Raw genomic sequence first — 15,946 nt, 5'->3', positions numbered from 1 at the left:
ATTTTTATGATTTATTAAACAATTTCTTGGGAGGCATTTTCTGGAGATTGTTGTGTATGTATGTCCATATGTGCACGTACAGGGTGAGGGGAGGGTAAGATAAAAGTGGGAAACAGGAACTATGTTGACTTTTATGTTTAAAATCTTTGTAGCATTTAGATTACCTGTAAGAAATCTCTTATGAGCTAAAAAAAATGCTGTAAATGGACTTGATTTTCCAGTTATCCATGTTCATTTTGTCTGAAACATGTACTTTGTATAATTCCTTTCTTTCTTAAGTGTTTTTTGATCTTATATATATTTCTTAGGATAAGAGTCAGATAGCTTTATATTCTGCCAATGAAAGTAATTATATAGGATCCTAAAGGTACAATTAAAAAAGAAAAGCTTCATCTGTGGACAGACAGAGCAAATTCATATAATGTTGATAATCAGTGGTTTTTAGGCTCTTTAATTTCCAGAATGTAAATAGTAAGAGTTAATTATAAACTCCTGTGATGACAGACACTTCAGTAGGTGAGAGTTCATTGAAAAGATGAGCACCAAAAAATTTCAGAAGAACAAGGCTCTAGGAAAAAGGTGGTAAGGATCAAAATGGGCAAAGAGGATATAGTGAATAGGGGTCCTTTTCAGGTATCTCCTTTGATTGAAGAAGTGGATGGTCTTTGACCTTTTGGATGGGGAAAGCAGAAATGGGAGATATTCGTAGAGTTGTTTAGATTCAGGCTAATGTGTTGTAACAGTAATGTGGGACTCCAGAGAACTCTTTCTTCATCTTGCCCAGTGACCCAAGTGAGACAGGTGGGAAATGCCAGTGGTCGCACAGTTTTTAGTTATTAGTACCAAGGCCTACATTTTACTTGGCTTGAGGAAAATACTTGAGCTATCTGAATGAACTGGGAACAGACAGCATGGTCTTCTCATCTCAGCGTCAAGGTGACTATCTTCACACTGTCTTCTGGCCCCTTGGAGAGGTTGATTTCCATAATATGGTGTTCCTTCAGTCTGCTGTAGCATTTTTTTTTTTTTTCCTGTACATAATCTCAGGTTCTCTGACTTTGTTGGGGGGTGGTTCTTTAGGTATTAGGAAGATTTACATTTTTGTTCAGTGGTCACATTTACTCCACTACCTTTTATGTAATATCCTTAGTCCCCTCTTTGCAGTTTGTTCTTAAGCCTTGCTTTGCTCCTAAAAAAGCAGGTTAATCTAAGCATTGAGAAAACATAAAGGAAACTAAAATTTCATGTAATCTTGCCTTCTATGTCTTTTAAGTTAGAGAAAATGTTGGCAGAAAAACCATCACAGATGAATTCGGGCAGTTGCAGAAACATTTTCTTTGGTAATTAGAACATTAGTTCCAAAACGCTGATCTGAGATCCGGTTTTCAGCTGACTGCATCAATACCTCGGTAAGCTTTGATTCCATAGATCTGGCATGGGGCTCAGGCATATTTATATTGTAAATGCTTTTCCCCAGGTGACTGAGATGTGCAGCCAGGTCACTGTTGAAAAACCTCAGATCTTTGGGATCAGGTAGATAGATACGTAGTTTTTTTTACCTCAGCCTTATACTGAAATGTAACTTGTGTTCAGTATCATTAAGGCAGACTAGTTGACTTTTTCAGAAACTTAGCATTGTTCACTCAGTGAGTACATTCGAATAAGTTAAAAAAAATTTTTAAAGGAAAAAAGTGATTAGGATTTAGAAGAATATTCCATTTCATCTTGTATATACTTTAAAAAGTAATAAAATGGCAGCTATTTAAATTTATCCAATGTATTTTTTAATATATATTTTATATTTTTATGCGATCTATATATTGTATATATATAAGATAATTCAAAAGCCACGAGCCTTTTTGCTTCAGATATTAATGTTATGGTGTCCTATGCCTTCTGCAGTTATATCCCTGAACATATGTGTGGAAAAATACACACTTAGTGTGTGGGCCCTTGAAACCCCAACATGGAATTTCTCTTGAGAACACAATATTGTTGACAGGGCTGATTTTCCACCAAAATGAATATAAAACATTCTTTGTAATTAGAAAACGAGTTGTTTTGGAGGCAGGCAACAGTAGTAGTTACACTGGATTAAAGTATTTGGATGAGAGGACAGTATGAAGTAGTTTAAAACCTTTTTGACTATGGACTGGTCATTCACCATTTGCTGAATAACAGTGTCTTGATTTACTATACCTACTTGAATTACTTTACCTAGTGGATTAAGAGATGATTTATCTTTAGGGAACTGGCAGCTTTGTTTATATGAGGAAGATTCTTTTGAGTTGGAGAGTGGAGGTTTCTCAAATCATTACAAGTTCAGTCGTGAGGGGCTGGCCTGGTGGTGTAGTGGTTGAGTTCACGTGCTCCGCTTCGGTGGCCCGGGGTTTGCAGGTTTGGATCCTGGGCGTGGACCTATGCACCACTTATCAAGCCATGCTGTGGCAGGCATCCCACATATAAAGTAGAGGAAAATGGGCACAGATGTGAGCTCAGGGCTAATCTTCCTCACCAAAAAAAAAAAAAAAAAAAGTTCAGTCGTAAAACATCATCTTCCATATATCTAAATAGTCATTTTACAGAAATCTGTGTACTGGGTATCTGTAACGTACTTTGCTGGTATTTAGACATAAATAATGTTCTACTTTCAAGAGATTACAGTGTAGGAAAGGGAGAGTTAAAATGATATTCTATTTGGCTGCTCCTCCAAGTGCATGCCTTTGTTTTCCATAGACCTCCCAGGGGCGTCCTTTTTTTTTTTTTTTTCCCCCTCAATTCCTTCTGAGCCATCATTTTTTTATTAGTCTACTTTTCTTTCCAGGACTGGCTTTGAAGAAGCACCTGATCTCCCAAGATTTCTCTGAAAATAAGTACTCAGACTTATGGATGCTTGTTCACATATAGGGGGCTGTAGGAGCTTACCAGGTCTTCATAGTTGCATAGTAATTCACTTCCCCTTTGTCCACTTATTAGATGATTTCTCGTAGCTTTGAAGTCTATGCATGAGGGGGAGTGAATAAAACCTTGATCTTGAGTTCTTCTTAAAGATGTGCAGAGTCCCTTAGGTCTCTAATCTAGTTATTTGATGAGATCTTCCCATTTTGCCTAAAACTGTTCTAAGTGAACATCTCTTGCATTAGTGTTATTCCTTTGTTGAGTAGTGTAATAAGTTGGAACCATCTTCTCCCTTCTTCCTTTCCTCCCACCTGTCCTCTCTCCTTTTTGTTCTTTCATAGTTATTAATTGCTTTCTCTGCTGTGTGCCAGGCACTGCATTAGGCGATGGAGATAACAAAAAGTGTTTGGTAAATGGTGAATTTAAAAGAAGTGCTTGGTGTTGGATGTAGAAAACAGTAGGCCATAATCTCTGTTTGCAAGGCTTGACCATCTGGTGGGACAAATATATATATGCAAGAAATTATAATACATTGTGATGCATCGTATAAACTAGGTATAGACTGGGTGTTGTGGGAGCCCAACAGAGGAGGGTATCCTTACTGACAGTTTGACAGAGAGGATGAGGGGTTTCAGAACTTTTCTTAAAAGTGAATTGGTTTAAAATTAACATACTACGGAACCATTGGAACGAGAGTGTTCCCATAATTCTTGTAATTATAATGGGAGCATCATCACCAGGATTGCTTTTTGTTTTTTTTTTCCTGCAGAATTCAAAGCATAAAAGTAGACAGACCTGCCTGTAGCCTCCCCAATAGGTAAAAAATAGTATCATCTTTGCCTTTAGACCATTATCTAGCTTCCAGTTTGTTAAGAGCACTCCTTGGGGATTGTTCACATCTTAAGTGGCAATTCACCGTGCATCCAACACCTCAGTTTTTCTACAGTTATCAGTGGGAGCAGACATTCTTTTAGTAAGGATATTTGTTAAAGGGATGCAGGGGAGTAATAGTTAATATACCATTAAAAATAAGGTTGAAAAAATTATACTAATGGTTGTTACTTTGTCCAAAGAACTCATGAATTTCTTTTTAAAACTACCCGTTGCATCCATTTGAGGTTTAGCATGAAAGAGGCCACTCTTGGCAGATAAGCCAAAAATTGTGCACAGTTAATAATCTACAAATGATATCATGATAAGAAAAACAATTGGTAGAACTTTTTGATTTGAGAATATTTCATGAATTGGCTTACCCACTTGTTACCAGGTCATATGCAAGTTTAGGACATATTTAGTGCATTTGTATTGAACCAGTTATTTTACAGTGTGCTTCAGCTTTATGGGTGTTTACTTTTCAAGACATAAACTATTAGTTATGATTATATCTTTAAAACTGCTTAATAAATGTAAATGTAACTCTTGACACTTTTAAACATAAAAGAATTATTCCCAGATTAAAATTGCTCCTAATATTATTACTTTGTTTTTCCTTTGGGGAAATTAGAGTAGACAGCCCTTGTATCTTACATGGTACTGCACAGGTAAGAACCCAGCTGACCTTAGGATTCAGTCACCCAAAAGATAAATTCCAGGCCCAAAATTGTGTTAACTAGAAATTTATTTCTAAATATTTTCTTTAAGAAAGTATAAAGTTACTGGAGACTTTGATCTTTGTACCTTTTATTCTCTTTTCCCAATGGCTTCTGGCTACAAGGTATTGTTAGGGCAGGGTGATCCTGTGTAAATTGGAAAATTATAGTTGCTAGCTAAATCAGGTAAGGCATAGCCTTTGTCTGAAGACTACCATTTGTTCAATATGGGTGCTGGCTAGGTTCCAGACACCAGACCAAAATATATATTACAAAAGGATAATTCCATGCATCCTCATTTGGATCCCTGGTACTTAAGGGGGATTATTGGGTTATCGTTGTTAAATCCTCTTTAGCAAATAGGCTACCTCACGTTGTGATAGAATGGGAAGAATCTAATATTGCTATATCATATTCTGAATAAACTAAAGATCGTCTAGAAGCTCTGTGTCTATTTGGTGTATTTAATGCTGCTTTCCTGATCTTTCTGCTGTCTACAGAGCCAGAGCCCAGAGGTGGAACAGTTAGGGAGGGTTGTGGAACTGGACAGTGACATGGTAGATATCACCCAGGAGCCAGTTTTGGATTCCGTGTTAGAAGAGAGCGTGCCTGAGGATCAGGAACCTGTGTCCGCCTCAACACACATTGCATCTTCACTGGGAATTAATCCACATGTCTTACAGGTGAAGTCCTAACCCACCCTTGCTACAACAGGAAGCCAAACTAATATTTGTCTCCCTTGCATAATATTGGGCCTCTTCCTTGATTATTCATTTAAGAGCTTTGAGTACTCACTAGAATGAGAAAAACAGGAATATGGCCAATGTTTGGGCCACGTTTTCCCATTCAGGGAGGGAAGGCTATATTAAGATTCAGAAGACCTGGATTCTAACCCCAGTTTTGTAACTATTACTATGTGACTTTAGGCAAGTCATTTAACATCTGTGAGCACTGATTTTTCTCTATAAAATATTACTTTGTTTGCTTTACAGAGTGGTTTTGAGGCTATGGAAAGTGCTCCCCAAAAGTTTAAAAAAAAAAACCTAGTACCTACAGGTTTCTTTAAGTTCTGTCTCAGCTTCCTCCTGCTCATGCCTTTTGGCATGTTATTCGTTTAGCCTGTGGCTTATGTTTGACTTTGAAATTATTCATTCATTTGTGACAATGTGGATGGACATTGAGGGTATTATGCAAAGTGGAATAAGTCAGAGGGAGAAGGTCAAATACCATATGATTTCCTTCATTAAGTAGTAGATAATAACAATAAACAAACACATAGAGAGAGATTGGATTGGTGGTTACCAGAGGGGAAGGGGGGAGGGAGGATAAAAGGGATAATTCGGCACATGTGTGTGGTGATGGGTTGTAATTAGTATTTGGGTGGTGAACATGATGTAATCTATGCAGAAATAGAAATATGATGTACACCTGAAATTTATACAATGTTAAAAACCAATCTTACTGCAATAAAAAATTTTTTTAAAAAATGAAATTATTCATTCAGCAAACATGTGAGCAACTGCTATGTGCCAGGCTCTGGCGAGACTCTGTAGATACAAAGAAGAGGAGTATTATATAACTTGTACTGTTCAGGCACATACAATGTACCAGAGTTAGTCACACAAATGTTATACTAGCTCTGGACCCAGCCTTGAGGCAGAGTGATTTATTGGTTGTTGTAAACTGCATTTTTCCTTATGGCCTTTGGTTTTGGGGGAGCACATTCATTCTGTAGATATTGCCTTTTTAGATCATGAAAGCATCATTGCTTGCTGATGATGAAGATGCAGATACGGATCAACGCTTCAGTCGCCTTCCTTTTAAAGCAGATACATCTCAAGAAATCTGTTCTCCCAGACTCCCCATTTCATCATCCCACTCATCAAAATCCCGTTCATTAGGTACTGTAAAAGATGCTGTTTTACAAGAAAGCTGTAAAATCCTACTTTTCACATATCTTCTTTTAAGCAGAGTTGACTTCTCTAGCAAATATCCCCCTAAAGGCATATGACATAAGGATGCCAAGAGGAAATGTACTTTTATAAATATCTGTTAAGTGGGGCCAGTTTTTTAAAACCATGAATTGTTTCATTGATGCAGATGCAGAAGTTGTAGGGGAAAAAAAGCATTTGTATTTTGTTTAGTCATGTTTTTATTTGTTTATGAATATAGATTAGATAGTAAGCTGTAATTTTTATCACACCTTAAAGGAATCAGTAAGTTGTCCTGCACTGTACTCTTTTTGTACAGTCTTAACACTATCTTTATTGCCTTCTAGGGGCAAATGTTACTCCTCAGAATGCACAGAACTTGTCAGATTTCTACTTTTCCCTAAACCTTCCCAAATTCCCAGGGAAGTTTGGTTTTAAAGCTTTCCCTTTTCTCCTCTAGTGGGCTTGTAACTATGTGAGATTGGAGACAGAATATTGATGTCAGCAAAAGACTTAAGCAGATATAATTTTAAAATGTTTTGAAAGCCAGAGGAACTACCAGGAAGAGATTTGTTTATGTTGCCATAGAAACTAAATGTTTATTTTTCAGTTCTTTTAAGTACCCTTATTAAACATTCATAACAACCTTTTCCATAATGGGCACTGCATGAAAATCTCATACTAACTTCTTGCTTTAGACAGGAACCATCTAAAAAAATTGGAAAACGGAATAGTAACAAGAACTGTCCTTCTCTAAGGCACGTAAAATCACAAGGTGCCTTGGTGGGGTTTTGTTTCCTTAAGTCTACCAGTGAGCATTAGAGTGGTAGGGATTTGAGTTTTAATCTCATTAGGCTTTTTATATTGACTAAGAAAAGGTTACATTTGGCATTCTGATAAGGGCATGAGCATTGGTGTCAGACTTACATGGGCTTATCTCTCAGTCCTGCCACTTAGTACCTTTGTGGATTGGGACAAGTCGCTTATCTGAGCCTAGTTTTCTCACCTGTAAAATGAAGATGATAATATTCTTTGTTTAAAGTTATTGAAGGATGAAATGAAATCATGTGTACAATTGCTTATACGGAGTCTGCTGCATTTAAGTGCTAGATAATTTTTTAAACTAGTAGTAGTAGTGTTTATTATTAATGTTGTTATTGTTGTTAACATCATCATCATCAGAATTCCTGCCTTCTTGATTGAAAGATTAATTTCTGACTTAATCCACTTCCAGTAATCTTTATCTGATTTAATTAGTTTGGTGAATCTATAATTTCAGCCTCACTGCTTGTTGTTGTTCAAGAAGCTAAGTAGGCTGCATTTTCTAATAGTCTTTCTTTCCTCTCTTATTTTAGTTGGTGGATTACTACAATCAAAATTTGCAAGTGGAGCTTTTCTTTCACCAAGTGCCTCTGTGCAAGAATGTCGCACTCCCAGAGCATCATCTTTGATGAATATCCCATCCACGTCCCCTTGGTCTGTCCCTCCACCCCTGACCTCTGTGTTTACAGTGCCTAGCCCAGCCCCTGAGGTTCAGTTGAAAACAGTGGGTACACGCAGACAACCAGGCCTAGTCCCTCGCGAAAAGTCTGTCACCTATGGCAAGGGGAAACTCTTGATGGACATGGCCCTATTTATGGGACGCTCATTTCGGGTTGGTTGGGGCCCCAACTGGACTCTTGCTAATAGTGGAGAACAGCTGAGTGGCTCTCGTGAACTGGAAAATCATCAGATTGCTGATTCTATGGAATATGGATTCCTGCCTAATCCAGTAGCTGTTAAATCGTGAGTCACATTTCCTTATACTTTTTGAGAAAGGCAACATGGTAGTTGAGGAGAAACTTTTCATCATCAGAAGACCCAAGGTCAGGGCCTTGCTATGTGATCATTTTAGATATATTCCAGATATATTCCTAGCACAATTTTAGATAGCAGAAGATATTTGTATAATTAAAAACTACAATGATTAGTAAGGTAACTCTATTTGTGCCATCAGGGTATGAGGAGTATAATGCTTACCTAATAGTTAAATTTTAGTTGGAAAAGTAACAGCTTCAAAGCTAATGTTGCGGCATTCCTTGAGTTTTCATCCTTTTTATTGCATTAGTCATTTTTTCTATTTTGTCACTTAGTAATTTGTGATTTCTTCATATATAAGATATATTCTCAACTACGCACATTTCCTGTGTCTTAGACCTGATAAGGTGAATGTATGAATTGTGGATAATTCATGCATAAGTATTTGGAAATAAGGTGACATCTGATTATATATGTTACATATTTCTACACAATTCCCACTATTCACATTTACATATATGTGCTTATAGTTCTCAATACACTTTATATATATATACACACACACATATATATGTGCTGTACAAATTATATATATCATTTTCTGGTAGTTATTAGGCAGCATGCATACAGTTGTTTTGTGCAAAATATATAACATTTTCCTACTTACTTTTTTTGTGTGTGTGAGGAAGATCAGCCTTGAGCTAACGTCCATGCCAATCCTTCTCCTCTTTTTGCTGAAGAAGACCAGCCCTGAGCTAACATCTATTGCCAATCCTCCTCCCTTTTTTCCCTTTTTCTCCCCAAAGCCCCAGTAGATAGCATGTGTCATAGTTGCACATCCTTCTAGTTGCTGTATGTGGGACACCGCCTCAGCATGGCTGGACAAGCGGTGCGTTGGTGCGAGCCCGGGATCCGAACCCGGGCCGCCAGTAGTGGAGCACGCGCACTTAACCGCTAAGCCTCGGGGGTGGCCCCCCTGCTTACTTTTTATAATTATAACAAATTGTGCTATCTTTACTATAGATTAAGTGATTATGATCACCTAGTATTTTTAGTTTTTAAAGTTGACTTTGAAGAAACAAAAAACAACAGCCTCTCTTGAATCTCACGGTTAGGAATGTTGATCCTAAACCTAGGTTATTCATGATGTCATGATATTTTGGAGGTTGTTAATATCAATCTTAAAATTGGATCAAGGCCAAATTGACTGTATGCTCGTCTTAATTTAGAGTCAGCTCTTAAGTATCGATAAGCTTAGCCTTGTGATTTTTGATACATCAATAAATATAATTTTAGAAACCAGTATCCCACAACAGCTTTTGGCCCTTGGATTTCATAGTATCCAGGTACATGCTGAAGCCAGTTCCAAGTCTTACTGTACTGATTCCCATACTTGTTATAACTTGGCCTCAGAAGCCTTTGGATTCTGAATACATAGGTCAGATAATTTGTTTACTCAGTATATAGCAAATAAATTCATTATAGTTTGACATTAGGAAAGAAAATTTATTTAAAATCACAGTAGAATGTTTTGCGTTCTATTTGTCATAAAAAGAAGCAAAGGTTTGGTCATAGGAAAATTCTAGCATCTGTCTTATCTTTCTTTTCTACCTTGTTTGTCATTTGCCCTTGAAGCCTAACTGAGTCCCCATTCAAAGTTCATTTGGAAAAACTCAGTTTGAGACAAAAGAAGCCGGATGAAGACCTGCAGTTATACCAGACACCTCTGGAGCTCAAATTGAAACATAGCACTGTCCACGTGGATGAGCTCTGTCCTCTTGTTGTCCCCAATCCGGGAGTTGCTGTCATTCACGACTATGCAGATTGGGTTCAAGAAGCATCAGGAGACTTATCAGAAGCACAAAGTGAGTATGGACTGTGCTTCTAACCTTTGGTCCCAGGAACAGGGGTAGGAGCATGTGTTCATAGGAGGACAAATTTCCTTGTGCCAGTGAAGTAGGTGGATGCCTGAGCTTGCACTTGTCTGTAGTTGATTTGGGATGAGCAAAATCCCAAGCAAGAAGAAATTATATCATTGTTTATAATTACTCTTAATGCTCTTTAACACACAAGTCTTTGTTCACAGTAACTGTAGCCGGTCACATCCCTTGGATTCATGAAATTACATTCCTTCCACCATCCAGAGAACGTAGGGAGAGAGAGATTCATTCCTTCTTTTCTAAATCCTGCTCATTCTTCCATGTCCAGGTCAAATCTCACTTGGTCTTCCCAACAACTTTGGTGTTGATAGCTTCCCTTCCTGACCCCTCTCACCATTACCTCTCTGTAACTATTGTGACCATGTTTTCCTGAACCAGTACTTTGATAAATGGCTTTTCTAATGTCAGAACTTATTATTTCAAATAGTAGAAAAATCATGCTTCATTACATGTTTCACAACATCACCTTTATTGAAAAATGGAGACTATTTTAGAATGTTCCATTCTGCACATTTTGGGAGTTGGGTTCGGTTCTTTGTGTTTGTTTCAGTTGTCTTATCTTCTTTTCAAACGTGTGAGTCATCTTCCCAGTGCATACTTGTAAGTGGCCTTAAGTGGTAAACAGTGCTTCCTTTTTTTTGTCCTTCTTGAGCAATATAGCATAGTGGTTAAAAGTATACAGTTGTCCTCAGATTACTCGGGTTCGAATTCTGGCTCTACTACATATTGCCTGTAACTTCGAGCAAGTCACTTAACACTCTGTATCTCAGTTTCCTCATCTACAAAATGAAGATGGTAACTACTGTATGGTTATATTGTGTAGATTAGAGTTGGCTTACTCTTAAGCACTTTGAACAGTGTCATTTAGGCTCACTAAATGTTAGGCTCCTATAGCAGGAGAGAGTAATCCCTCACAGGTTGTTAGAGCACTTTACATTTCTTAAAGCATTTTGTAAATAGAATTTGATCAAATTAGAGGACTTTCCTTTATCGCTTGAGATTATATTAGCCATACTTAGGCTAGAGGAATCTATTACGGGAGCATAGAGTTACATTTGTTATGTAAGTACCACAGGAACATGGAGCAAGCAAGCAGTTATATCACACACCTGTGGAGCTTATGAGACACAGCTAAGTGAGGCAGAGACCGATTCAGGGAAATCAACTTGAGTGGTTGTTTGGGGTGTTTATTAATTTATGTATTTTTACACCACAATTAGAGTAATGACCTCTCTGTAGTTATTGTAAGACTTCATGCCATAGCATTGTTTTCCTGTTCCTTCCTTAGTTGTGAAGCACTGGAGCCTAACATGGACATTATGTGAAGCTCTATGGGGCCACCTGAAGGAGCTTGACAGCCAGCTGGATGAGCCCAGTGAATACATTCAGATTGTGGAGCGAAGAAGAGCTTTCTCTCGCTGGCTATCCCGTACTGCCGCACCTCAAATTGAGGAGGAAGTCTCTTTCACCCGAAAAGACAACCCTGTGGAGGCTGTCTTCAGCTGCCTCACAGGCAAGAGGATCAGTGAGGCCTGCTCTCTGGCCCAGCAGTCAGGTAGGGCATATGGTCCTTCTGTGCACCCCTGCCTACTTCCTATTCACTGTCCCTACCCATTAATTGTGGATTTGCCTGTGTCTTCTAACCTGAGAGTAAGTATAGAGTTCCCAGGAAGATTGTTGGTTCTTCCAGAATAGAGACTGTGTCTTCTAGTTTTCTTTTTAGAACCTTGAACATTAAATTTACTTAACTAAAATTATTTTAATTTTATATGCTACATACACATTTGTAGTGAAACCAGAAAATGCAGATAAGCAATAAACCAAAATCACCTAAATCCTTTACTAGTATTCAGTACAAATATTTCAATGTGCAATTTGTACTTGGACTGTTTACTTTGTAGTATATAAAGCATATACAAATATGTGCACACAGAGCAACATACACATGTAAACTTTTCAAAGATGGTATTCTGCTATATATATATACTCTGTTCTTTTCATGTAATATCTTACAAATGTCCAATAATGTAGGTATAATAGTCAAATGCTTCTTAGTATTTTTTTATATATAAATGTACTGTTATCAAATTTCTTTTTTAACAACGTTTAGGCTCCCCCCTACACACATGCTATAAGCAGTACTCTGAATCTCTTAAACGTGTGTTTTGCACTGATTCACTTATTTCACTTATTTATTCAAATAAATATGTAGAGATTTAATTTCTGGATTGAGATATTTACTTGACTTTTTTTAAGGACTTCCCATATATATATTTGTGCTTTTTTAGTTCTTCCATCAATGAGAGACATTCAGCAAATAGTTAATAACTATCTAGACACAAATCTTGAAAAGAATAAAGGATGACATAGTTCAATTTAATGTAGGTGTGATTGGATTCTTGATCAAATGTTTATTGGAACCTAATTTATGTGAAGCCAACTAATTGGAGCCATCAGCTGGATTTATTTTTTTAGAGCTTGGTCAGTTTGGGGATTATAAGGAACAAATCACAGGAACAGCTAGATTCAGTAACTTATATAAATGGTCAGTTGCATTCCACTATCACTACACATTTAGCTCAGTGCCTTTTGTGGTCTTTTTGCATTGGTTCAGTGAGAACTTGTCATCAGGATTGACCTTCTATAAAGCTAATAAAGATTATGAATCTTTTTTTTTTTTTTTTGTGAGGAAGATCAGCCCTGAGCTAACATCCGTGCTAATCCTCCTATTTTTACTGAGGAAGACCGGCTCTGAGCTAACATCTATTGCCAATCCTCCTCCCTTTTTTTTTTCCCCAAAGCCCCAGTGGATAGTTGTATGTCATAGTTGCACATCCTTCTAGTTGCTCTATGTGGGACGCGGCCTCAGTGTGGCCGGAGAAGCGGTGTGTCGGTGCGCGCCCAGGATCTGAACCCAGGCCGCCAGTAGCGGAGCACACGCACTTAACCGCTAAGCCACGGGGCCAGGCCAAGATTACGAATCTTTAAAAAGATAATGTTATGCTCATCAGCACACATACATGTAGCAGAAGAGGATCTTAAGGAATGCAAGAAGTCAAGTCCTTAGATTTATTATTTGTTCACAAACTACTCTTTTCTCTTTTTTTTTTCTTACCCTAAGGTTAAACTTTTGACAAGGCACTACCTTTCAGCTTACTAAGAACTTTTGCTTCACTACCTCTACTTTCAATAATTGATAGAACAATTAGACAGAAAATCAAGAATACAGAATATTTGAACAACACCCAACAAGAAGAAAGACCTCAAATCAATAACTTAAGCTTCTCCCTTAAGAAACTAGCAGAAGAAGAGCAAACTAAACCCAAAGGTAGAAGGGAGGAAATAAGAAAGATTAGAACAGAAATCAATGAAAATGAAAACAAAAGCAATAGAGAAATCAATAAAACCAAAAGTTAGTTCTTTGGAAAGATCAAGAAAGTTTACCAAACGTTTAACTACACTGACCATGAAGAAAAGAGGAAAGAGACAAATTGCTAAAAGTAGGAATGAAAAAGTGAACATCACTACTAACTCTATAGGAAAGGGAATACTATGACAAATTCTGTCAACAAATTCAATAACTTATATAAAATTGACAAATGCCTAGGAAGATATAAATTACCAAAACTGACTCAAGAGAAAGCAGAAAATCCAAGTAGATCTGTAACAAGTAAGGAAGTTGAATTAGTTATTAAAAATCTTTACTCAGAAAAGCCCAGGCCCAGATGTCTTCACTGGTGAACACTCTCTTATATTTAAAGAAGAAATAATACCAATCTTCTATAAATGTTCCAGAAAATAAAGGAGAGAGGATTTTCCAGCTCATCCTATGATGACACTATTACCTGATTTCAAAGCAAATCTACGAAAAATATGCAGCTAATGTTATACTTAATATTGAAAGATTGAATGATTTCACCCTAAGATTAGGAACACCATTTCTGTAGAGTATTGTAATGAATGTTGTAGCCACTGTATTCATTCAGACAAGCAAAAGAAGCAAAAGTCACAGATTAAAAAGGAAGAGGTTGAACTTTTTTATTCACAGATGTCACGATTCTGTATGTCAGTAGTCCTAAGGAATTCACAGAAAAGGTAGTGGGACTAATAAAGTAGTTCAGCAAGGTCTCAGAATTTAAGATCAATATACAAAATTCAGTTGTATTTTTATGTATTAACAACAATCCAAAAATGAAATTAAAAAACAATTCCATTCACAATAGTATCAGGAAGAATAAAATACTTAAGGAATAAATGTAACACAAGTGTAAGACTTGTACATTGAAAACTACAAAACATTGCTGGGGAAATAAAGATCTAAATCAATGAAGAGACATTACATGTTCATGGACTACGTCTCAGCCTCAGCACTATTGGCATTTTTGGCTGGTAATTCTTTGTTGTGGGGGCTGTCCTGGGCATTGTAGGATTTTTAGCTGCATCCCTACCCTCTGCCCAAAAGAATCCTCTCCTTTCACACTGTATACTAAAATCAATTTAAGAAAGTACCCTAGAATCCTGCCATTTGCTCCCTATATGTTTTCGTCAATGGGAAAGTCTGAGTGAAAAGTCAAAAGATTGGCAGAAGCTGATTGGGTAGTTGACTGTGTGATAAGAGCAAAGAGAGAATCTTCATGATTATATCAAGCTATGATATACCAGTTTTCTCTCTGAACTTGACCATCTCTAGTGACCAAGATATTTATATTTCTTGGCCACTAAATCCTCTTTTGGATTATATAGATATACAGAAATAATCTTTTGTTTTTTCCTTATTTTTATTCACCTAGAATACTAGCAGCTCACGGTCAAGTGGGCTGCAGCACTTACTGCATGAATCATAGTCCAGTCATGCTTTGGTTACTTATATACAATCAGGGAGACTACTTGGCCTAGCAGCACATTTCCAGATGTGTTTCTGATAGCTGACTTTTTTTCTTTCTGGCCTCTTTAGTTTGTGAAGGAAACTCTTTGAGATGAGAGCCTCAGTTTCTGGCAGGATGGTGCTTTATTTAGTCGTGTAAGCATGACTCATATACAAAAACAGAAGGAAAAGAACTATTGACTTTTAGGAGGATTGTATTAAGGGCTGAAACAAAACTTTTTCTCTTAACTCATAGCTTAAATGGAAATTTTCATAAACTGGAATTTCTATCCCCTCACATTCTGGTTAATTAGAATCTTTTTATTGCCTCAGCCCTTGGTACTTAAATTTTTTTTTTTTTTTAATATTTTTATTTTTATTTATTTATTTTTTCCCCCAAAGCCCCAGGAGATAGTTGTATGTCATCTGTGCACATCCCTCTAGTTGCTGTATGTGGGACGCGGCCTCAGCATGGCCGGAGAAGCGGTGCGTAGGTGTGCGCCCGGGATCCGAACCCGGGCCGCCAGCAGCGGAGCGCACGCACTTAACCGCTAAGCCACCGGGCTGGCCCTGAAAAATTTATTAAAAGAGATTAGTGGACCTGTGAGAGTGAATGACTCAATGATTCTTTATACCATACACACGTTTTTCCTTTAGTTTTGAGTTTGCCATTTCTCAGTTTTATTCTAGTTGGGCATGTTTTTAATTATGTTGTCTCAGTTTTATTACAAATTTTTGAATCAGATGAATTTTCCTCTATTTTACAGTTGAAGTGCCTTGTCTAGGGTCACGAAGTAATAGTAGATCTGTCATTGAACTCTGTATCATATACAGTCTGTATATAATTTGGGTTAAACTACTTTGAAGATTTTCTAACCCAAGTAGAAAATGCTAAGTTCTTGGTTAATACTTTGGCACTACTGCAAA

General features: G+C 37.2%; 1 protein-coding gene across 8 annotated transcripts in view; it reads left to right on the top strand.

The window, feature by feature from the left end:
* Positions 1–15,946, top strand: part of NUP98 (nucleoporin 98 and 96 precursor) — a 109,117-nt gene that overhangs the window by 73,406 nt on the left and 19,765 nt on the right. For all 8 annotated transcript variants that reach the window (XM_058545730.1, XM_058545734.1, XM_058545736.1 and 5 more), the window contains 5 exons: positions 4,988–5,170; positions 6,238–6,388; positions 7,774–8,203; positions 9,851–10,080; positions 11,444–11,710. In XM_058545730.1, coding sequence (XP_058401713.1) covers positions 4,988–5,170; positions 6,238–6,388; positions 7,774–8,203; positions 9,851–10,080; positions 11,444–11,710 — 1,261 coding nt within the window. The remainder of the gene's footprint in view (positions 1–4,987; positions 5,171–6,237; positions 6,389–7,773; positions 8,204–9,850; positions 10,081–11,443; positions 11,711–15,946) is intronic.

This window comes from Diceros bicornis, chromosome 7 (genome assembly GCF_020826845.1).
Source record: "Diceros bicornis minor isolate mBicDic1 chromosome 7, mDicBic1.mat.cur, whole genome shotgun sequence".
Classification (NCBI taxonomy): Eukaryota; Metazoa; Chordata; class Mammalia; order Perissodactyla; family Rhinocerotidae; genus Diceros; species Diceros bicornis.
The sequence above is the reverse complement of the archived record's forward strand: the minus strand, read 5'-3'. Positions and strand labels throughout refer to the sequence as shown.